The sequence below is a fragment of the Pagrus pagrus genome (genome assembly GCF_965226575.1).
Source record: "Pagrus pagrus genome assembly, chromosome: 5".
Lineage (NCBI taxonomy): Eukaryota > Metazoa > Chordata > Actinopteri > Spariformes > Sparidae > Pagrus > Pagrus pagrus.
In genome coordinates this window covers 29208594-29231058 of record NC_140189.1, presented here as the reverse complement: position 1 = coordinate 29231058, position 22465 = coordinate 29208594, and the positions used below count along the sequence as shown (strand labels likewise).

Genomic DNA, 22465 nt, shown 5'->3' with positions numbered 1-22465 from the left:
TCTTGCACTACCAGCATGTAAACTTCTTTAATCTGCTGCGTTTTGTTCACTGCGATGTTCTCGAGCATCTAGAAGTGAGCAAACCTCAAAACGCAACAATCACTTTTTTTATTTCTGAATGCAAAATATGAGAGTGAGATAATAAACTCAAGGTTTTGGGAATTAAAAAGTTTGACCAGATGATGGCGCTCTGTGGAGAGTTAAAGGATACGTTCACCCAAAAGTGAAAATTCACTCATTGTCTTCTCATCTTCGTGCTGTGGATCGCAGTCAGCAAAACAAACTAAACAGCTGAAGTAGACGTGACTTCCCTGAGACCTGGATTACACCGTTCAAACTTTATGCAGCCATTTAATGTTTCGCTCAGTTGTTTAGTTTAATGCTGCGACACTGTTTTACTCTGAAACTTCACCTGACTTTCCATCAGCAGTCCACAGAGCCGCGCTGCTACCTCGGCTAAAAAGAAAAACACACTATTTGAATTACACAAAACATTTTTTAATGGCAAGACAAAAAGGAACTGACAATCAGCCCCTGAGAATGTGTTGTTTAACTTATAAAAAGCAGTGATTAAAGCTGACAGTGACCAGTTTACCCTCTTCCTCGGTGAACAACACGTCTTATTCTTTTTTTGGGGGGGTTTTCGTGATCTTCCTTCTCCCGTCAGTGAATCCAGCACTGACTGTTCACACTCAGTGTTTATTCCTGACAAAGACGACACGTTTCAACTCATAGATGTGATTTTACTACTACTTACAGAGAGAGAGAGAGAGAGATGATAGATGCGTACCTGCTTTGATGCTTTCAGTGAAAATACAATAAATAGGGGTTGGAGTGTAATTGTTAACCGCCCTGACTCAACAACTACTGCAGAATAGCTTATTTCTTCATTAACACTGCTCTGCAAAGTTCACCACACATTGATCGAGATAAACTGAAGAGCTGATAAATAGATACCGTGATCTATACCTTAGGCTTAACTGGTAACTGTATATCATACTGCTGTACATACATTATAAGCATGTAACACCTCCGGTACTACGAACTTTGCCTTTAATAACGTACGGTGACTACTGGCTGCTAAAGAAACGACTGCTTGGGCTGACGACGCTACCGATTTTCAATTTTCTAGCTTACTCGGATTTGGGATATACGCCAAAGCTTTCATCTAACTCTGCATTAATCTCACACGAGGCTGGTAGCTCACCTGTAGTCAGGAAGCGTTTACAGTTTGTACTAAAGAGAGGTGAACATAGAGCATGAGCTGGAGGGGAGAAGAAAGTCCAGGTGCTGCGGCACCGGGAGTCCGTTTTTGCATTAAGGCAGATAGATGTGTAAACAGTCCTGGCTGTGAACCGGTTGTCTCTCTCTTGATGTGACACACACAGTGCAGGCATGAGTGTGAGCGGTGCCCGGGGAGGCAAACAACTCGCTCCCTTGTGACGGGCTGAACTCAAAGTTAGCGTGCTCTGTGGCCGTCCTCCTCCTCCTCTTCCTCACCACCTTTCCCTCATCACAGTCCTCAACGATCGTGAGGAAGAGCCCGGAGGAGTTGTGCATTCAAACCACTCAATCAGCCTCTAACAGCACCCGCTAACGTTTCAGGCGCCCTCTGTCATGTTACGGGCTGTACGGTGGGGGCTTCTCGTCGGGGTGGTTGTGAGGAGGAGAGTAGCGTGGAGGGATCATCGTGGGCCACAGGTGGCTGGCTCCAGACTGAGAGTCATCTGACAGGCCTGCAGGGTCGGGGAACATGTAGGAGCCCTGCAGGAAAGACAAAAGAAAGACATATTAACACAAGACAGGAAAAAAAAAAGTTAAATTCTGGGTAAAAATCTCAAATCTAAAGGTAATTTTCAGAATTTGGGTCCTTAGTGGGTTTATGTGCTCTTGTTACCTTCCTTAAAGTAAGTGATGGCAGAAAGTGTGAAAGTCCACCTCTTAGTATCTTAGAGATACGAGGAGGTAGCACATTTGATCGCCTCTAATCACAAGACGACTAATCAATACAGAGGAACATTTGTAGAGTCCTGCTCCCACTGCTCCTCCGGCAAGCCTCCGCTGTACTTGAGGAGCATTTTCAGGAATTTAGACATCCTTCACTGTGGCGAATTGAGATCAATTTCCAGGTTTTACAGGCAGGAGGATGGAGGAGGGAGAAGTGAACTCTGCCTCCTTTATAAGCTGTTTGCTATAAGACCATGCAGACTTTGACTTAACTACTTTGTTTTAATCATTTTCTGAGAGAAGAACACCAACATAATAGAAAATATAAGATCTGACTTGACTACAGGCATAAAAACATGTAACTGAGGAGCATTTGAGTTCTGGAAATGCTTGAAAATGTTTGAATTTTAATGTTTAATGTCTTTTTCAAGCTTGAAACTGCTTGAAATTGAAACATTTAATTTCATGATGAATTGTTCACTATTGGATGCCGAGTCTCTTTTTTAATATTAAACTTATTTTTGTTTTCAGTTCTGTAGAAGCTGTCACGAAACATTATTTTGGTTGTTTATAGTGCAATACCATCTGATTTAAAGTGAGGAAGTGGAGGTAATCATCTTGAATATACTGTATATCTGTGCTCTCTCTGTACCTGCAGGTCGTAGGCAGTGTAAGGCGGCAGGCAGGGGGCAGTGTTGTAAAAGGAGTTGAGTGAAGTGGTGGGTGGAGGCGGCTCTGAGGGGACTGGAGCTGTGAGGGCCTCTGGTTCAGATGAGCTCTCTGAGGCAGCAGAAGGAGTCTGACAAGGACAAGCAGAACAACAAAACATCAGCTCATACTGACAAATCCACACTGATAGACCGACACGTAGTCTCGGACTCACTTGACCTACCATGTCTTTGAAGCCTCCCAGCACTGCAGCGGTGATGATGCCCAGAAAGAGGGCCACGATGTTGAGGATGGTGGCGGACCATAGCAGGTGATAGAGGTGCACCACGTCCTGGCAGCTCTTCACATCCGTGTACTCATGGTAGCCTCCAATCACCTCGACACGGCTAGCCCAGTGGGTGGGACAGAGAGGGAAACAGCCTACAGTCAAGCCACAAAAGTCACTAATAAAGTTTTTTCAAATGCTTAAAATCAGGCTCAGTGTGTTTGTATTCAGGACACAATGAAGGACGTACAACAGGGTTTGATTTATAGGGATAAATGAGTCTATGTCTGTAAAAGTTCTGATGTGTTTTGGTTCAAATCTGATAGAGACACAGAGGACATGGATGGTTACTTAGACACAAAAAGGACATGCAGAGGAGATGGCACCCTAAAAACACATTGCTATGGAGGATTAATTCTACATCATTACTTCGCTTCAATCATCACTGATTGAAAAAAAGAAAAAAAATGTCATGAATTGATCATCAATGGCCGATATGGTTTTAGAAAAAAAGGGACCTACTTCCAAATCATGGATGATTTCCTAAACTTTTTCAAAACATCTTTATTCTGAAGTCCCATAAGAGGATGTTCTCTGAAACAAAGGTTAACAGAAAGAAACAGTCTTGTTCTAATACAATCAACAGCAGTTGCAGAGCAAAGAAATCTCCCACAAAAATGTCACAAGGGTACACATGACAGATCCAAACAATCGAAGCAACACAGCAAAGCGAGTAGCCGCTGATTCAGAGGTTTTGCTCGGCCGCTCAGCGTACTCACTTCCCGCAGTTGTAGAGTTCGCAGCAGTAACAGGTGTTGCTCTTCACGCGCAGGTTACAGGACGTGCGTGACGATGTCTGACAGTGCACCTGAAAGTCACAAAGTATTTCACAGTCTTTTCACTTTGGGTCGACTTCTGGCAACAGTTAATCACATGCAAACGCATGCAGGATGAATTCATGTGTGTTTCTTACATCGCGGTCAGACGCAGACTCGCTGGAGTGATACGCACAGCGACCGGCGTACAGAGGCCTGAGGTCCTGCAGTACAGTAAACAACACGTTTATATATTTCATCACTGGAAAACCTAGAAAAGCTGAAACTAAATTGGGAGAAAGGGAAGCAAGAAAGCCGGTCAGCAATGCTGCTATTATCGAGCGAGGAAACTGCTCCATCATTTAAAAACCACAGGGGCAACAAAAAAAATCCAGATTCATTATATCAATTAGTTTGTGGTGACTTGATTAATTGCATACCGTCTGCTGACCGGCTGGAACACAACATAAATTAACTTTCCGGGAAGCATTTTCATCATGAGGTCCTGTCTTTGAAAGGCATCAGCATCAAATATTGGCATCAGCCCCAGAAATCGAGTATCGGTCGGGCTCTGCACAACGAACACAGACAGTGAGGGACATCTTCTGCCTCTTTGACAAAATAAACTTTGGAAATGTCCAACCTGTCTGTATTTCCTTGTTGTTATGTGCTACACACATTATACAGGAAAACACCTTTTTTGTTTCACTGTTGAGATTTTATATTTAACAAAATTTCTCATGTTTAGGAACCTGGACAAGACTCATTAAAACAAGTTTCAGAGTATGAACGTGAAACGTGAACATCAAAATAAATCATCATTTATTCATCATAATCACAAATCTATTCCATAATATCATGTAACAGCATACTGAACATGTACTGTAGGTCAGTGTTTGGGAGAGAATTACCTTTATGTTATTCTAATGATGCACAATTAATTTATGAAATATTACTGAAATCCTTTCTGGGAATAGGACACATTTGACTGGATGCAGACACTTTAGATGCACATAATCAATATTGCACAAAATGATGACTAATCAACTATAAGAATCATGCTTGTGGTTGCTATGCCCTCAATTGTGCAGCCACACATCTGACGAATAGTCGAGGCAAAGCAAGAAAGGTTTGTGTCCTTTGGCTGCAAAAATATTGATTTGTGTAATATTAACAAGCAGCAGAAATGTAGATAAATGTAATAGTCAGAAAAATTGTATAGCACAATGTATAACACGTCATCTGATAGCTTCTTGCTGTATCACTGCATCACTGCATCACACCGCTTTTCCTAAACCTCCTTCATTCAACAGCGTGTTTCCAACAGTGTGTTTTCCCTTTTCCATTTCACTGACACGACCGGCTAACGAAAACCTGCTAATGGTGCTCATCTCCCTTTTCACCCAGCCATAACTTATTTTGGCATAATTGTTTTAAGAGTGCATTAGCCGTTATTTATTGTTTCATGGACTTTACGTAATGGAGAACAATCTCCCTCCATCACAAAATATATTTGTCTCGGTGAGGAGGGTGCAGCAGCTGCTTCATCCTTTCATATGTGGGGAATGCCCTTGCAGAAGGGCACACGTTTGACTATATATCTAATGCAGACGGAGTTTATTAAGCTTTCATGAGGATGGCATTGATTAATAAGCTTGTTATAAGTCGGGACATATAAGTGTTATCCGTATTCATAATTTATTAGTTTAAATAAAGAAGCAGACGCTCGGGTGTTAACTCACGATGTGCCTCGCAGCGAAAACTCCATCGACGATGGCGCAGCAGAAGGCGGCCACCACTCCGAAACTGATGAAGACGATCGACGCCACCAGCTGCAGGGAAAACAGAGGAGCATCAGCTTCATCAGCCTGTAATGATTGCTATATGAAGCCAACCTAAACGTGCACTATTCTGACTTTTAATGGCTTCCTCTCACCACTTCAGCATTGGGTTACATTTACAACATTCATGTGTATCATCCTGCACATGTGCTTCCCTCTGAATGAGGACGAGGGTGGAGGGGGGTGTGGGCTGAATGAAGGACTGAGCGCTGTGGTCGTCACCCAGCTCCAGTGGCGTTGGTGGCTGGCACTGCGCCCAGCTTTTTATGAGCACCCTTAACTCTCCTCCTCTCACTCCTCAATGAACGGCAGCATGTATTCAATTACACATCACCCCACCCTGTCTGCAGCCGACCCAGCTCGCAGGAGGGAGGCAGAGCGAGTGACGCAACAGATTCAACATCTAGAGGTAACAGGGATTCGTGGCTGCACCCAGATTTCTACAATGCTAACAACATGATTTGACATGTTGATAAAACATGTTAATCAAGTCCAAAGAATATATTTTCTTGATGAGGTCTTACTTTGAATGATGTGGTCCTCCGTCTACACACTATCTTCTGCCAAACTCATTTATTTTGATTGAAAGATTTCTGTATTTGTGTTTTTTTCTTCTCTGTGTTCTTCTCCCTGGTTTAAAGCTGGAAAAACTCACAACAATAAACCAGTTTTATGCAAAAATCAGGATTTGTCTGATTTCTGATGACAGTTGTGGGAACCAACAGTCAGAAATCAAAGTATATTTAATTTACTATGTGAAGATATGTCAAAACCAACCTACCTCAAAATAAAACCACTCTCTAAAATCCTGATCTTGAGTCTAAACTTTTAATAAAGTAAATGTGAGATGGCCAGAGGTCAAACTGAGGACATGACACTTTGCTCCAGATTGCTCGATACACCCTCACACACCAGCATGTCAGAGAGCTTATTTCCAGATGATGACTCAAAGCTGAATAAGAGTTAAGTGTCTGGAAGCTAAAGCTGTTATGTGAATGATGTGATTTGACATCGATGAAGCAGTGTGACGCACTGTTGTGGTTAAGAGCTTGAGTTTATAACTCATTTGGTTTTGATGTGGTTGTGTGATATCGATGATGTCACTCTGGTCGTGGTTGATAAGGTTAAGTGATTTCTGTAACTGTGGTTCAGAAGAGATTTCACCAGTCGTTGCATTAATCTAATCAGAGGATTATTTTAATGACACCATTACAGATATCATGGAAGACTTAGAAAGACTGTAAAGCAGTGAATGAGTGTTTTTGCTTGAAACGTGAACGAAACCATTAATCGATCATCAAAACAGTCGGCAATAAATTTTGTGCTAATCAACCTAAATCATAAATACATCAACACATTTTTAACATTTTATGGCAAACAACAAATCAGAGGCCGTGTGTTGTAACATGTCACAGCTCAGTTAGCCATGCTAAACACACACACACACACACACACACACACACACACACACTGACTGGGACTCCAGGCATCCAGGCTCTGTTGCATTATGGGAAAAGGTGTCAAGGTACAAACTCATTCTTCATGTCAGTCCTGCCAGTCCCTGCATGGCACGTCCCACCTGCTCCCCTCATCTGCAGTTTCCTTCCCCACATGCCAGTGTGGACATCTGTCCTCCTCCACTTACACCCTATTTCTATTTCGGGCTTCCTGTCCCTTGAAGCCCAGGATACTCGCTCTCGGTTTGACACACAAACCTCCTCAGGCCATGTGGGACTTGCAGTCGGGGTTAGGGTCTGTTGTGTCTAGTGTCGCATTAACGACATAATCAAGCTGCTGGTGAGGTAATTGGGACTGATACACAGCTTAATGACAGCACTCTGTGACTGTAGAGACAAGGAGACATCAAGATCCCAATGCACAGAGGTAATATAAATCCTCTTACCATCTGCCTCTTGTTCTCTATCAAATGAGCGCCGATTATTCCCAGAAAAGAGCCAAAGCCGAGCTGAAAAAGGAGAGAAAATAACAGTTAGGGCGTTTATCTAATTTGACTATAAAGCTTTGATTTCATGGAGCAGTGGGATGAATCAAGTGTCGAGTGTTTTGGTGAGGCGGGGAGAAGCGCTGCAGCACATTTACGCTGATATCAACTATCTACTTTTATAGATAAGCAAAATACATTGTTGGATTAATTAACTCTAATTTGAGGCTAAATGAGATCAAAGTTTCTCTCAATCTCTGTAAATTACATTTGCCAAGGTTTAAAATCTTAGATGTGGAAACATGAGATCAATTATCTTGTTTAATCTTATAAAAAATGAAATTTCCATCATTATCTTCTCATCCTCATGCTGATGTGAAGTTTCTTAGGCCACAAAACATTTCTGTTGCTTCACAGCAAAACAACTGAAGTAGATGGGGACTTGTTTTAAAAGACGACAAAACAACAAAACAAACAAACACAAAATGGCTCCACACAGCATGTCCGGAGAGATCCAAGCCTCAAGACCACGAATTAATGTGAAAGGATTTTATTTACAACATTTTTAAAGCTGAGATCTTCGCTGTAGCTGCACCCTGTCTGAAGTGGGTGCACGAACTCGACCACACGTCGCGTGTGTAGATAACTTTTCAAAAACAATTTGCAGCTTCCGGAGACTTGGATTACACCAGACGAGCCGTAAAACAAGTCCCCATCTACTTCAGTTATTTATGAGAATGCTGCAATGCAGTTTTTGTTTTGCTGTGAAGCTCCAGAAGTGTTTTCTTTCCATCCACATGGGGCTGAGCAGAAAATGACGAAGAATGATGAAGTTATTTCCCCCTAAAATAAAGTTTGAATTTCTCGTTTCTCCTTTTTTGCAGTGTTCGTGGATCTGAAGTATGAATCTGATGCATCCTTATGAAATGTCACAGACACAGCGGCTGCCCCTTAATAGCTCGTTACTTTTGAAGTTAGAAAGCTGAAAGGCGATTACAGAGAAGAAAACACATTTATGGGCTGAACACTTTACTTCACTCAGCCTCTAATGATACTGATGCTGAATAATGAATGTGGGGAATATTCACCCCTCAGAGACCTTCAGTAATTATTTTCATCAGAGTCCAGGAGCGGGAAGCGCTCGCTCCAAACACTCTCACTTCACTCACACCTCGCTCCTGATGAGCTCTGGCAGTGAACGGGCCTGCTGTGTTGTGCCTGCTTGCTGCTGCACGCAGGTGTGAACATGCACTCACGATGACTCCTGGGTAGTAGCCGCCCACTGTGATGTTCTGCGTCCTGGTTGTCGCTGCCAGGCCGAAGATGAGGATGAGCACAGACACGATGAGCAGCAACACTGTCACTATTATGGATTTCCTCTTCCTCCTCTTAAAGGAGCCTACAAGACAATAAATGAAGGAACATTACTGCTAAGCGTCGTAAGTGAGGCTGCTGCGGCGAGAATCACCTCAGGCAGTGATGTACTGGGAAGTGGTTAAAGAGACTCGTGACAGGACTGGAGTCTCCCTGGCTCTGACATACATTAAAGGTGGATCTTATTTGTACCGTATGGCAATCCTTTAGGGAAATACGCAAAGAAATCAACTTTATGTAAAACACTTTAAGAGGCTAAGCTTCTATCAACAAGACTGTAGAGGAGATAAATTATGACTGACTTCGATGAAGCTCAGTTCATATTTTAGGCCAGTGTTCTGAGAAGATGTAATACAAGTCGGCTCTAAAAATAATTGCTTATGTTCCTCATGATGAGAAAAAGAAACCCCGGCTCGTGAACAAACACCAGCTGTGAGCTAGAGACCGTCTTGCGATGGGGTCACACCAGGCGTGGCACCTCGTCGTTGTGTGTTTGGCGCCACGGCTGGTGTCAGGAAGAAGGAAGAAAGGGGAATGGGCCCTTTCCTACTTCCTACCCACCTACTTCCAGCGCCCTTGCTCTGATCACAACCATCTTCGAAACTCACGGTGACAAAATCTGTCCACAGGCATAAAAATATAAACACCTGGCAAAGTACTCAAATCAGTCCAGAGGTAGCTCCTGACGCAAAAGGTGTCTCCTGGACAGGATAACCAGCCATGCTGTAACAAAATACCCCATCTGACACATTCATGGTTTGTACTTTTTTTTAAAGGTGCACTATGTAACTATTTTCTAGTAACAGATTTGGTTGTAGAGTCTATATACTCGAACCGTAGGACGTCTGGATGGGCAAAATGTGCTCTTTTTGTTTTCACCCCACGATAACAAGCCTGTTACGGATACAAAACCAAAAGTAAATACATCGCTTTAAAGTACATCTTAAGCTAATGTTAGCTTTTGCAAGCTGCTATTCCTCGCACCTAGAGCTCTGTTTGTCTATAGCATGTAAAATATTTGCATAATGCACCTCTGAGTGAGAAACTTGCTACACAGGATCTGTTTGATTCTACGGGTTGCAGCCATTTTCAAAATAAATGTTTGTTTGTTTTGTTTTGTATACTGTCTAATAAAGGCATGTGTGGGGTTGAATACTTTCCAGGCACTTTACTGTATATACATACATCCTGCGTGTTATCTTCAGTATCAGAGTTTCCATCCTGTACTGAAATGAAGTGAGCTAACTTTCCAACACACACTGTCGGGACCTTGTCTTGATGAGCTCAGAGGCCAAATAACCGTACAAAATAAACACATTAAAAATATGCATGAATAACAACCATAAACTTGAGACAAAGTGTACCTGGAAGTGCAAGAGGTTTACCTTTCAAGAGTCATAGACCCTCTGGTAATGTACATCTTTTAAACCACTTAAATGTAAAGCAGAGTTATCTGAACCTCCTCCCAGAGGGCTGCTCTCCAAAGAGGGGAGCTGCTGGGCGAGACTCATCACTGACATCATTCAGGGCCTTTTGCTGAAGATACAAAACGAGGATAGAGCGCAGAGGGAGTGGCTGGTAATCTTAGATTTTTCAGGGTAATTCTTATAATGAAATCTTTATTACAGCAGTGGTGAGAATACCAAACCACAGTACTACAGAGGAAGGCCCACCTGCGTCTGGTTCTCATCTACTCTATTTATCTGACCTCCTCCCGCTCGTCACTGCTCGTATCACAACTCATAGATCATCTAAAGACGTCTCCGTGTTCTGTTTTTGTCAATTTGTGGAAACACAAGAGTTGGCAAACCACAGACACACGTCACTGCTGCTGAATGCTGACGCTCCAACCTGCAGATCAATACGAAGCACATCAGCACTCAACGCTACACTGAGCAGGGAACTGATGGTTTCAGCCAAGTATTTTATCACCGTGGTGTCTGCATGTGAAGGACACAGCCTCTGAGATTTATGATCTAGAAATATACGTCAAATTTTATAACTCAAGACTACGTTTCCTCTGGTGTTAATTTTAATTCTGACTGTTTCCTTCTCCTGGTCTCAAAGATCTAAATCACAGTGAACTGAAACAACACACGTGACTGTATCCTCTGACTCAGTGAAGTTATTGATGATTGTATCAGATTTTCCACTTAATCTCATTCCTTCAGTTTAAATCTCAGACCACTGCATGAGTCAAATATCATATGAAATGCCAACAATTTAGCCACTTTTTTTGTTATATGATTGTCAATATAAGTTTTAAGCAATGTCCTCTGAGTTTTGTAGTTTATTGTGTGAATGCCTTCAAAACTTACTTGTACTTGTACTTTACATTAGTGCATTTTCTGTGACTTTGTACTTCCGCTCCACTACCCATTTGCAGTAAATATTGTACTATTTACTCCACCACAATTATTTGATAACTGAAGTTACTAGTTACTTTGCAGATTACACGCTCTAATAGAGCCAAAGCAACACACAGAATTAAAAAAAGACTGATTCCAGTAAACAGAAAATGCTAAATATTGGATCCGATAATCGGTCGTGATGATGATCTGTCGACTCATACGGTATATACATACATGTAAATATAAATATATACATACATGTAAATATATGTTTTATTTACTTTCACTTGTACTTTTGACACCAAACGACAGTTATTGCCAGAAAACAACTTTGGACACTTTAGTACATTGAATATCAGATACTTTTAGACTTTTACTCAAGTATGACTTTTGTTTACTTTGTACAACACTGAATGCATTCCCATTGTTTAGTTGAATGCGTTAGTCTAGTTGGCCTGAATGATTGATCCTTTATCTGACTGACCCTGCTTAAACAGCACAGCATCTACAGACTACAAACTAGTGTTGTCAAAAGTATTGAAATATCGATATATATCTATATATATATATATATATATCGATATTCAGTACTAACTGTGTTTTTCCGCTCTTCTCTCCGACAGCACATTGACACACAAGCCACTGTAGTGCCTACACAGTCCCCCCTCCTCCAGAGGTAAATGAACTTCGATCCTTCAATGTTGTGTCAATTTTTCCCCCCTGGTATCGAAATATCAATATATCTCAAGATGATGTATCGAAGGTATACATTCCAGTATCGTGACAACACAACTACAGACATGTGGATGACCAGGACGATTGCAAATTTGTAATACATGTCCACCTGTTTTAACACAATACATCTTATTAGAGCTGTTGAATATTAAATTATCCATGTTTGCTCACTGCATCATAACCTTTTCTACCCTGTGGTGTAAATAAACAAGAGGTTATGAACTAAAAACTTAAAATGTGAAGGAGAAGCAGGTAATTATCAGTTACTGGTATCAGCTGACAAAAAAATCCATATCATGCATCTCTGATTGATTGACAAGGATAAAGAAGTCTAAAGCAAACTTACATGGATGATCTACTATTTGTGCAACAACAGCAGATCTGTGCAGACTGAGTGCAACCACCAACAGTCTGCTGCTATCTACTGAGATTTACCTGTTTAAGGCTGCACTAAAATGCACATAATATACGCTGACTCTTTCCTTACACGGATCGACTATTGATTTTCCTGGCAGCAGCCGAGCATCCTGCCAAAATCCGTGTCAGGCAGTCACCCATCAGGGCCAACCATCCAGGCTGCTGTGGTTACTCAACGTCGCCGCACCTGCAGTGACGCGCTGCGGCCTGGACCAGGAAAAAAAACACGGTCTGGTGATGCAACGAGTGTTTTTTTTTTTTTTTTTTTTGTCTGCCTTTGTGATCAAAATGAGGATTTTAACCGACAGAAAACACAAATATGAATGCTCGAAATATCAACCATGCTGTGAGCGAACAATTAAAACACGCTTTTCCAACACGAATCCAAAGCATTCTGCTCAAATGTGTGTATTATTTAATTGGTATAAAAAAGCTGCTGCAGACACGCCGTTGACCTTGCACACACCTACCCATGCTTGTCTCAGAGAGAGTCAGTCCGCTGGATTGAAGGCTCTGAGCGGGAGGAGGAGGCATGCTTGCCCGGCCGGAGGATGTTGAACGCGGTCCGCCGGTGGATCCTCTCGCAAATAAGAAAACACAATAATCACGACTCGCTGTCGATCGCTATATATTCATGAGCTAGCTGCATACAATCGTAAGCTAACGCAAACGGTGTCCTCGCTTGCTGTTGCATTCTCTGACGAACGGTCCACCTCCGTCCCCGCTGAGCCCGAGTCTGTCTCATTTACATCCCCGCGGCCGCTCGCTCGTCCGTCGGTCTCTGCCCTCACGGTGTGTCGGTGTCGGGACAGCGGGTCGCTGGTGCCGCTGCTGCCGCTGCTGGCTGTATGTGCGCATGTCACACACCTCCTCGAAAAACAAGTAGAGTTACGGTCGTTACTTGTTTCAAAGCAAGTGTAACGATACTTCACCAGAGCTAGCTAAAGTACGTGGTCGTTACATCGCCACCTTCGTTACTCGTTACTCGTTACTGAACTTGTCAGTAGGTGTACCTCACCTCACTTACAGATTATAATACAACTATAGTATTTAATGATTACAAAAATGACATGTATGCATTAAAGGAAAGATACGTCATCCGCCATTTTGGAGATAATTAGCTAGTTAGTGTTGTCGGCTAACTAACGGTTAACGTTCCAAGATGACGTCAGTGAAATCATCGAACAATGTCGTTTTGAAATTAAAAAAACAAAGACTTCATTTTTAATATTATACAGAGCTAAGCACATATAAGTTGTAGTGATGTTAGTAATAATAATAATTAATTTAAGTTAAATTAAAAAAGAGAAAGTAAAGTAATGGTAATGTGTATGGGGTTACGTGCACCCCACTTGGTGGTTTGTCACTGAGAGCCTGCGTTGTTGGTTGTCAGTAAAAGCCTGCTGTAAGTCAAATGTAGTATGATACAGAAGGTTTAATGTGTTTAATCGCGTTGTTCTGCTGCGGTTTGTGTTTCCTGACACACATCTGCGGGGACAGGACAGGACAGGCTGTCAGGGCCGCGGTCGGGCCGAGCACCGAGCACCGAGCGCCGCCATCTGTCAGAAACACGACGTTACGTTCAAGAGCTGTGGGACATTCAGGGAGCAGCACATACATTATCCAACAAAGTGACTCAGGCTGCCTTCAGGCCCTTCTCTTAAGGTTTTAAATCCTAATTGAGACTTTCCTTTACATAAAACTGCTTCTAATGCAAAACGTTAATATCACGTTTTGTTGTAGTATATTTTACTTTAGGTAAGGTATGATGGTTGACAGTAGCCCACTAGTAACAGCATTAAAATGAGAAAATACAAGTCAGATATGAGAATAGAGAATACACAGCAACCACACAAATTATGTATTGATAATTTAGACATAACATAACATTTACAATCATTCTTTCCTTTTATACATTTCTTTTTTCACCTTGGGATAATAAGCAACCAACAAACTAACTCAGTAAATAATAAGATTAAGTATTTCCCATCTGGAACTGTATTCTTCGCCCTGTTAAAACATGTTTTAAATATTATTGGACCTTCACTACTTTTTACAGAGACTGTTATTTTATTTACACACAGTAACTTTTGCCTGACAGGCTAAATTAAACATCTGACATTCTCACTCTTGCTGTGAATGCAATTGCTTGATTTTAAAATGTAAGCACAAACCAACTTAATTTTTAGGGCTGCATCCTGATATGATATCAGCTGCTTAATCTGCATTACTTCCCCAAGAATCCCATATGTCAAGAACATTTTCTTGACATTATGGAGGCTTGTACACTGTTCAGAGTGTCTTCAGAAACAGTCTGCCGGACAGGATACATCCACTGTGGACCTCCCCAAATTGTTCCAAGTACACTCCAGCATAAATACAATTGCACATACACAGAGAGAGGGACTGAGGGGGTTAATAGAGGCCATGGAGCTTGCTTTGCACAAATTCCCATCCAACCTCTTGTGGGGACAGTGCAACAAACATGTAGTCTAATATTAAGCAATGGAGATACTTTTAGATGGCATGCACACTTTGGCATCACTCTGCAGTGACTTTCCCTGCAGGATGTTCTGTAAATGTCCTTATGTGGTGAGAAGCCTCTTTGGCCTTCATTGTAAAAAAAAAGAAAAAGAAAATACACTCACATAAACGCACACACACGTGCACGTTTTTGCCGCGCAAATCTCAAAGAACAGATTTTTTCCATGACGCAACTTCTCTTTTCATGTCAAAGAGGAAGAAAAAAGGTCTCTCTAAAGTGCCCCCCTCTCCTCAGTTTTACACGGGGTAACTGCGATACGTGACCGGAGTGCAGATGGGGTCAGGCATGAGGACTACTTGAACCTCAGCAGAGGGAAGCTTCTGGTGGGCAGTTGTTGCAGGAGACTTATGGAGGTTGGCAACTGGATTAGTACGCATGCATGTGCAGGGGTGACACCTCATGACGGATAGTATATTCATGATGCACTCGATTCATGTTAAATACACGTCAGATTAATAATTATAATAATGATAATAATAAACGATTAGGCTAGAACAAATAATCGGCCGTGCGTCTTTGCGCGCGTACATTACGCAGCCAGCCATGACTGACAACAGTGTCTTGTGATGGGGTTAAGCTGTAAATATTGCATTCAGGCAGGTTTTGCTTCAGTCTTAGCCCAGCTTAGCAGACAATGGGTGATGGTGTGCGTGTACAGAATGCAGTTCTGTGGTCCAGGTCGCTGCCAAAACGTCTCCGGGACCAATAAAAAAAAGCACTTTGCATCCCACCCCCAGTTTTTCTCTGTCCAGCGTTCATTCACTATGATGCGCGCTTAGTTGAAGGAGGTTCTCCACCCGGTCCCCTTCACATGCCTTAAACTTTCTAATGAAATCCCCAAACACTTTTTGACAAACATTATTTTTTTTCTCTGGGGGTCAAAGAGGGCTCTTCGACATAATAACCCGCGTTTTTATTGAAAAGAAAACTTCAGGTATGTCAGAACTTTTTATTGATATTCTATCTGTTGCAGCTAAAATAATTATTTCTTGTGTGTGGTTCTGGGTGAAAGTCGTTCATTGCAGCTTGTGAAAAGTTTTGAAAATGTTTGCGAAGATGTGTCGCTTAGCTTCAGTGGCTCGGTAGATGTGGTTGGTATAACAAGTACCTTTTTCTTTCTGTGAAGAATATGGAGCCCAGTTCCACAGAGGGAGGAGCTGAAGAGACGCTCCTTAAAAACCATCCACCAAGTGTTGTAAGTGCTGAAATTAAATAGAAAACATTTAACTTTCCATCACTTTATTCACACAAGCAGATACTAAGGCACTTGTCGACTAGCACTTAAGGACATTTTAATAAACAGCACAGTTACAATTAACTCAATTATCAAAAGGTTTTCTAGGCACAAACTCAAAGGTCACAACAGCATTTTAAACATTTAACAGCAGATTATTTTAAAGGCCAAACTCTCACAAATGAAGTGACTTGTAGTTCCTCTGGGATCTGTGTGTCCTGTCCCGTGGATGCTGAGAGACAGTGAGTAACATCTGGCTGTCAGAGTGACCCTCCAGCTCTGCTGTCTGCAGCTGCTGCTCCAAGCAGGAGGGTCCACTCAGAGGAGGTCAGCTCTCCCAACGAGTGCCAGAAAGGTCACCAGCGGGTTTATAATTTGCAGAAACAGGGGACAGGACCAGCAGTGCGATGTTCATTAATATGCAGAGCACTCTCTGGCAGTTTATATCATCGGTCATACTCGGAGCAGAAGGCATGCCATTTTTTTTCCCGCAGTGATTTGACAAGAAAAAATAGGTCGACTGCAGAGCTTAGCAGTTGAGAATATGTGTGGTGAGGGCTTTTTCTCTTCTCCTTCTTTCCACCAGCCTCACAAAGTGATTCTCAAACATGGCCAAGAGCTGGAGGAAGAGCAGGAGGAGTTGGCCGAGCACCAGCCTCTAGAGCAGGAAGACCTGAACTTTGAGAGATGGAAGCGCAGGCCGTTACCACAGAGGACGCTACACCAGAAGATAGACGACCTGAAGACGTACCTGTGGAATGCAGAGACCAACGAATTCATGGGTCGCTCTGGGAAGAGCTGGAGTGAGTTGATGGAGACAGACTGGTTTTATGTTGTGTTGTTTGGATTGATGCAAAAGTACTTTGTCTTTAATGCATGTGTCCAATAATTACAGATCTGATATTGAGTGTGTTGAATCATCTTAAACGAGCTCAGACATGGCGTTTGAACGTCTTTAAAAGATGCACTGGGGGACAGTTTAGAGGGTGAGAAATGTCTCTGCAGTCCAGTGACTCTGCTCACTGTGCTGCGAGTGTGTGTGTGTCCTTAATGCTCAATGTTTACATAGGTGCATGGACGATTCAGAGTGTCCCGACAAAAACAGACTGCCTGGGGACGTATCCCCAGCGGGAGCACACTGTTCCGGGCCTCACATTGGCCAGGAATCACATTCCTCTACATCTTACCATGCTCTCCACAGCCTCTTTCCCAAAGCCCTGGCGACCTCATCGCTGAACTTAACATGCTCATGGCCCCTCAGTTGCAGTTAAACACGTAGAGATGCTCTTGTCTTTTCTTCCATAGAGCTCTCTGCCAAATGGTGGTGGTGCAGGCGAACTTTTTTTGGCAGAAGCGGCAGACAGGACGAGATTGTTGAGTCAATGATGATGGAGCAGCCTCTTGGTATTCCAGGGTAGTTGCCGTGTGACGCCGTTGAGCCCCCTCCCGCAGCTCCACTGCACACAATGGCAAACATGATCCAACTGAGTGTAGAGAGAGCATATCCGAGGAAAGTGTGTATTAACTTGCATAAGCTGAAATGCTGGATCCCATGCAGGGCTAAGAAGAGCTCGTTTCAGCTACATAACCAGTGTGTGCACACTTGTGGAGGAGTGGGGCCCATGTGTCTGAGGAAGAAAGGCCCTGAGTTGAAGTCTGTGTTGTGTGTCCTGTGAGACGAGTGTGTAAGAGAGGACACAATACCAGAGTGGGGTGATTGGGGCTCCTTGGAGCTGGCCGGGCCTCTATGGCTGCAAAAGACCTTCACTACGATGGCAACCGGAGGTTCACTGTGTTCCTGAGTGAAAGGACAGCTGGGAGAATTCTCACTGAGCTCAAACAGAAAGGCCTTTGTGGCTCTGGGGACGCAAGGCTGGCTGCAGCTAGTCCCCTGTGAAATTGCCTGCACAGCAAAAGCCATTTAATTTAGGGCACGTTGGGCTTGATTAGTTGCTAATGGACTGTTAATTGAAAATTGCAGCACAATGATAGTTCTAGAGGTTTCTTTATCACGGGGTTCCCACATAAGCTCAGTGCAGTGCATTAAATACGGAAACTATTATTTGCACGTCCAGACATAAAGGGACAGCAGTGCTTTTGTGAGAGTAAACAAATTAGTGACTGTCCTGATCAGGGACAGTAGCTGGAGTTCAGACAGACCACACAGTCTGAGCAAAAAATGGAAAGTCTTTGTGGTTCTTTGTTTTTCTCCATTCAGATCTGATTTATTGGGAGGTGTCTGTTACGTAAGCTACTTTATGCTTTAATAACTCCCTGTTTTCTCTCCTCTTCTAGGCCTCATCCTTCTCTTCTATGCTGCACTTTATACATTTCTTGCAGCCATGTTTGGCGGCTGTTTGTTTTGCCTCATGTGGTCTATTAGTCCCTACCATCCGACCTTCAACGATAGAGTGATGCCACCAGGTAAATATAAGCCCAAACTCAAATACGATCTCGTCTCTTTGCTCCAATTAGGCTTGGGCAGATATTAGATGTTGATTTTATTGAATACTGTACAGCTGTTATGGCGTCTTCGGGCTTTTATTTTCAAAAGAAAATGCACGCAGGGCTGTCGTTGCAGCAGAGGCAACGCACGTCGATATTTGACGAGCTGGGAATGAGACCGGGCTGGCAGAGTTTACCAAAGGTTAATTGGCCAGATGAAGCTGCCGTGATGTATCATCTATTGCGATAGAAATATTTTGATATAAAATTTTGGATATCGCCCAAGCCTCGCTCCAATGTCCGTCTTTCTGTTGCTTCTACTTGAGTCTCAGCACAGTTGACTGTCTCTGCGTCTCCACTGGCAGGTATGACGATGGCCCCACACCTAGAAGGCCACGAGATCGCCTTCAACGCCTCTGATCGCAAGTCCTGGAAGAAGTACGCGAGGTCAATGGATGAATATCTAAAATGTGAGTCATTAGAGGTTCTTATTGTGGGCGATAATTTCAAAGTCACCCTGATGAGGTTTAAAATGAAGCGGGCGTGCAATGAGTTAATCCTCATCTTCACTACCTTTGTCCTCTTTTTCCATTTAGTTCTTGCAGGGCATGCTGGGAAGGGAAGCCTCTTTGTGGGCAGAGTGCAGCAATTCAAAGCGTTTTTTTTTTCACGCCCCGCTTTTGTCAAGCTTCCTTAATCAGAGGCCTGAGTCTGGCAGGGCATTGCTGTAGCAAGGGTTTATTTATGCCCTCCTCTCTTCATTCTGCCTCCCTCCCTCCCTCCCTGCTCTCCTCTTTCTCCCTGCTCTCCGGTTTGCAGCGTATAACGATGGCGCTCAGGAGAGGAAGAATATCCGCTGCACACAGGACAGATACTTCATGCAGGACGACCTGGAGGAGAGCGCGGAGCGCAAATCGTGTCAGTTTAAGAGGTCCTGGTTGGGGGACTGTTCGGGGCTGCAGGACCCCCACTATGGCTATTCTCAGGGAAGGCCATGCATCCTCCTTCGAATGAACCGGGTAAGATTAGTGTCGGCCACCAAAACCTGTAAAACTGTGCACTACGTAGTGCAATCACGTAGATCAGCACAAGAAACAAAAGAGGGAACATGAAACGGCCGGGACAGAGTGGACCGCTGAAGCTCACAGGGTTTCATAGTGAGTGACATCTTGTGGCCATGAAGTGCACTGCTTTAGGTCTCAGTTAACATTACTGAATGGTAACTCATGCAGAACTGGGCACTCAGTAGAGCGTATACCTCCGCCAAGGCCCAACAATCTCCTTTAATTGGATCAATGATTCTTAATCCAAAATCAAACTCAATAGCTCTGTATCACTCAACATTTTAAACCACCCAAAACAGCTTAACCATAATTTAAGCTCACCAGATACACATCAAAATGTTCTCATAGATACCAGCCAGACGGGCTCTATTCTGGGCCGAGACCCAGCCTCCATCCAAGTTCTGTGGAAATCCGCTCAGTAGTTTTTGTGTAATCCTGATCACAAACCAACAAACACTGGTGAAAACTACATTGGGGAGAGTTTTGGCCCTTGCATGATGACACTTTTTTCTCACTATTCTTACTTTTCAATAGATTCTTGGTTACTTACCCGGCAGGGGCAAACCGATAAATGTGACTTGTGGAGTTAAGGTACAGTATCATAACAGTGTCATGGTTATAATTTTATCTCATCGATGAGCAACACGTCAATAAAAAAATGTCAAACATAACTTCTCCGTCTTTCAGAAAGGACCTCCAGAGGCTTTGGGAGAAATCCAATTTTTTCCTAAAAGCATTTTTGACCTGAAGTACTATCCATACTACGGGAAAGCCAGACATGTGAGTGCGAGTTTCACCGTCGAGGATAACTGTTGTGTCGTGGCAGACACTGAAATAACACCTGTCATGTCTTGACCTCAGGTAAACTACTCCTCGCCGGTGGTGGCTGTGCGTTTTTCAAGATTGCAGTACGACACTCACATCCAAGTACAATGCAAACTGAACGGAAAGGGCATCATCAACGATTCACCCACTGACCGCTACCTGGGCAGTGTGACCTTCTCCTTTGACGTCGGAGCGTAGGGCGAAGATGTCGCTGCCAGCAGGATGCTCCCGTGACAATGAGGCAGGAAAATGTACAAGAAAAAAAAAAAATATGTTGAAATATTATTTCCCATGAAATATGTAATTTCCCTCTCCTCATCTTTCACCTAAATATCCGTGTCTTCTGCTGTGAATTCCTCAAGAAGTAGATATTTACTCTTGTGTTTCTGTTGTGTATCTTTGTACCTTGAGCGTGCTTCGGCACCTGCACCCACAACAAACAGTGCTGAGCACAGGACAAGTGCGTAGAGTGAGTTACAATTCAATTCCTGATATTTTGTAACGCTTAGCGAGATTAATCAAACTAAATTACACTCTGCCCAATAGTTAGCATTTCTGGCTATGCAAATCCAATTAAGACTTAAACCATTAATAGGCGATTAGAAGTATTGTTTTATCAGGTTAGATAATGGTTTTGTGTGCACATTTTTGTGTGATAAAGTGTACTAATTTGTTTTGCATTATATTTTTCAAACATGTATATTGTAAGAATTCAAAGAACTATCATGCAAACACTGAAAGCAGGACTTGTACTGTACTTACACAGTAAAAAAAAAAGATAATAAATGACTGCAAATACACTATTACTATATTTTTGTTGAATAGAGCAGTATTATACATTTATGATAAAGCATCACAAGCCACTTCTTGCCTTCTTTTGTAAAAACATTTTGCTTTTGAAAATGAAATACTACACAAGACTGATCAATAAAGAGACATACTGTACTGTGAAGTAGTTTGGAAAGGTTTGTACCATTTAAAAAAAAGAAAAGTGTAACTATTTTGTGATAGTATTAATCCTGCCTGAACTGTGCTACTAAACTTGGTATCGATGTTGTATTTATTCCTATCATAGTTCTTATAATAAATACAATGTTCTGGTATGTACTGCAAGTTTTCTTCCGCCTGGGACTCGACATCAGCTTCATATTTACATATTTCAGGAAAAGCGTTAACACATCTAAAGTGTCATTTTCAGAAGAGCTCTGCAAATAGTAGTATAGTTACTGTTAAACCATGACAATGATGCATAATGAGCAGAGATCCCAGCTGTAAAACAATTAAATACACCGGATTCTCATAACCTCCATGTTTATTGTTGGTGTTGACAGCAGTTTGTATGCAGCACTTCTCGATTTTGATGTCTTTTATAGTAGTTTTGTTTATTAGAAGTGTAACTGGGCTAACAAAGAAAACGCATTCTTCATATATCCTTATTTATTTTTTACTTTACTCCGGTTCTGCTGGAGGTTTCTGCCTGTTCAAAGGCACAAATGCCTTCTCATGGGGGCTGAATTGTCACTATATAAATGAAACTGACTTGAACTGACTTTGAGCTAAATGTTAACAAATGTCAGTTTAGTTTGGACATTAAAACAGTGATGATCACGGTGCAAGATGCAAAGTAAAGGCATCACATTGTATCTTCAGGGGAACATGAAGGTCTAAGTGTCATGCCTCCTACAGCTGCTGAGATATATCACAGATGTGGACCTCATGGTGGCGCTAGAAATAAAGTCAGGAGATCACAAAAGTCATTAGGGTTCATTCCCTGGACATCCTGTCAAACGGTTGTTGAGATATTTCAGTCTGGACCGACCGAGAGAACGTGCTAATAGCACCATTAACTAAGCTTCACGGTCATGTCTGTATTTTGTCACCTTCATCAAGTACAAAGTGCAGGTGTCCAGTTTGTGGCTAAAGAAAAGGTTGGGTCAATAATTCAAGTAAAAGAATTGGGTGATTTTGCAATTATTGTTACACAACACACAAGTTA

The 22465-nt window shown here is 42.5% G+C and overlaps 2 protein-coding genes across 6 annotated transcripts; one reads left to right on the top strand and one right to left on the bottom strand.

Annotated features, from left to right (window-relative positions):
* Positions 1-482: 482 nt before the first annotated feature.
* tmem255a (transmembrane protein 255A) lies at positions 483-13499 on the bottom strand. 5 transcript variants are annotated; one of them, XM_084352724.1, is made up of 10 exons: positions 12827-13494; positions 8736-8878; positions 7441-7503; positions 5439-5528; positions 3855-3920; positions 3661-3749; positions 3404-3475; positions 2840-3008; positions 2600-2746; positions 483-1764 (listed from the first exon to the last, which is right to left on the bottom strand). In XM_084352724.1, the coding sequence occupies exons 1-10, from the start codon at positions 12888-12890 to the stop codon at positions 1621-1623; spliced, it is 1047 nt and encodes a 348-aa protein (XP_084208850.1). In that variant the 5' UTR covers positions 12891-13494; the 3' UTR covers positions 483-1620. The 5 variants fall into 5 exon arrangements, with proteins under 5 accessions (XP_084208850.1, XP_084208851.1, XP_084208852.1 ...); XM_084352725.1 differs by having other exon boundaries at positions 2840-3002; XM_084352726.1 differs by lacking the exon at positions 3404-3475 and having other exon boundaries at positions 12827-13493.
* A 2145-nt stretch (positions 13500-15644) lies between these two features.
* Positions 15645-21572, top strand: atp1b4 (ATPase Na+/K+ transporting subunit beta 4). The gene is made up of 9 exons (XM_084352728.1): positions 15645-15835; positions 16028-16096; positions 16722-16938; positions 18431-18559; positions 18946-19050; positions 19400-19599; positions 20179-20235; positions 20332-20424; positions 20506-21572. The coding sequence occupies exons 2-9, from the start codon at positions 16031-16033 to the stop codon at positions 20665-20667; spliced, it is 1029 nt and encodes a 342-aa protein (XP_084208854.1). The 5' UTR covers positions 15645-15835; positions 16028-16030; the 3' UTR covers positions 20668-21572.
* The last annotated feature ends 893 nt before the right edge of the window (positions 21573-22465 follow it).

Bases quoted from the DNA above. Each gene is read 5' to 3' on its own strand.
- tmem255a (XM_084352723.1), bottom strand. From the start codon at position 12,890: ATGCCTCCTCCTCCCGCTCAGAGCCTTCAATCCAGCGGACTGACTCTC. The intron at 8,879-12,826 runs GTAGGTGTGTGC...ATTGTCTTGTAG, and splicing joins TCTCTCTGAGACAAGCATGG to GCTCCTTTAAGAGGAGGAAG. The intron at 7,504-8,735 runs GTGAGTGCATGT...CTCCTTTTTCAG, and splicing joins GCTACTACCCAGGAGTCATC to CTCGGCTTTGGCTCTTTTCT.
- atp1b4 (XM_084352728.1), top strand. From the start codon at position 16,031: ATGGAGCCCAGTTCCACAGAGGGAGGAGCTGAAGAGACGCTCCTTAAA. The intron at 16,097-16,721 runs GTAAGTGCTGAA...TCTTTCCACCAG, and splicing joins AAAACCATCCACCAAGTGTT to CCTCACAAAGTGATTCTCAA. The intron at 16,939-18,430 runs GTGAGTTGATGG...CTCCTCTTCTAG, and splicing joins TCGCTCTGGGAAGAGCTGGA to GCCTCATCCTTCTCTTCTAT.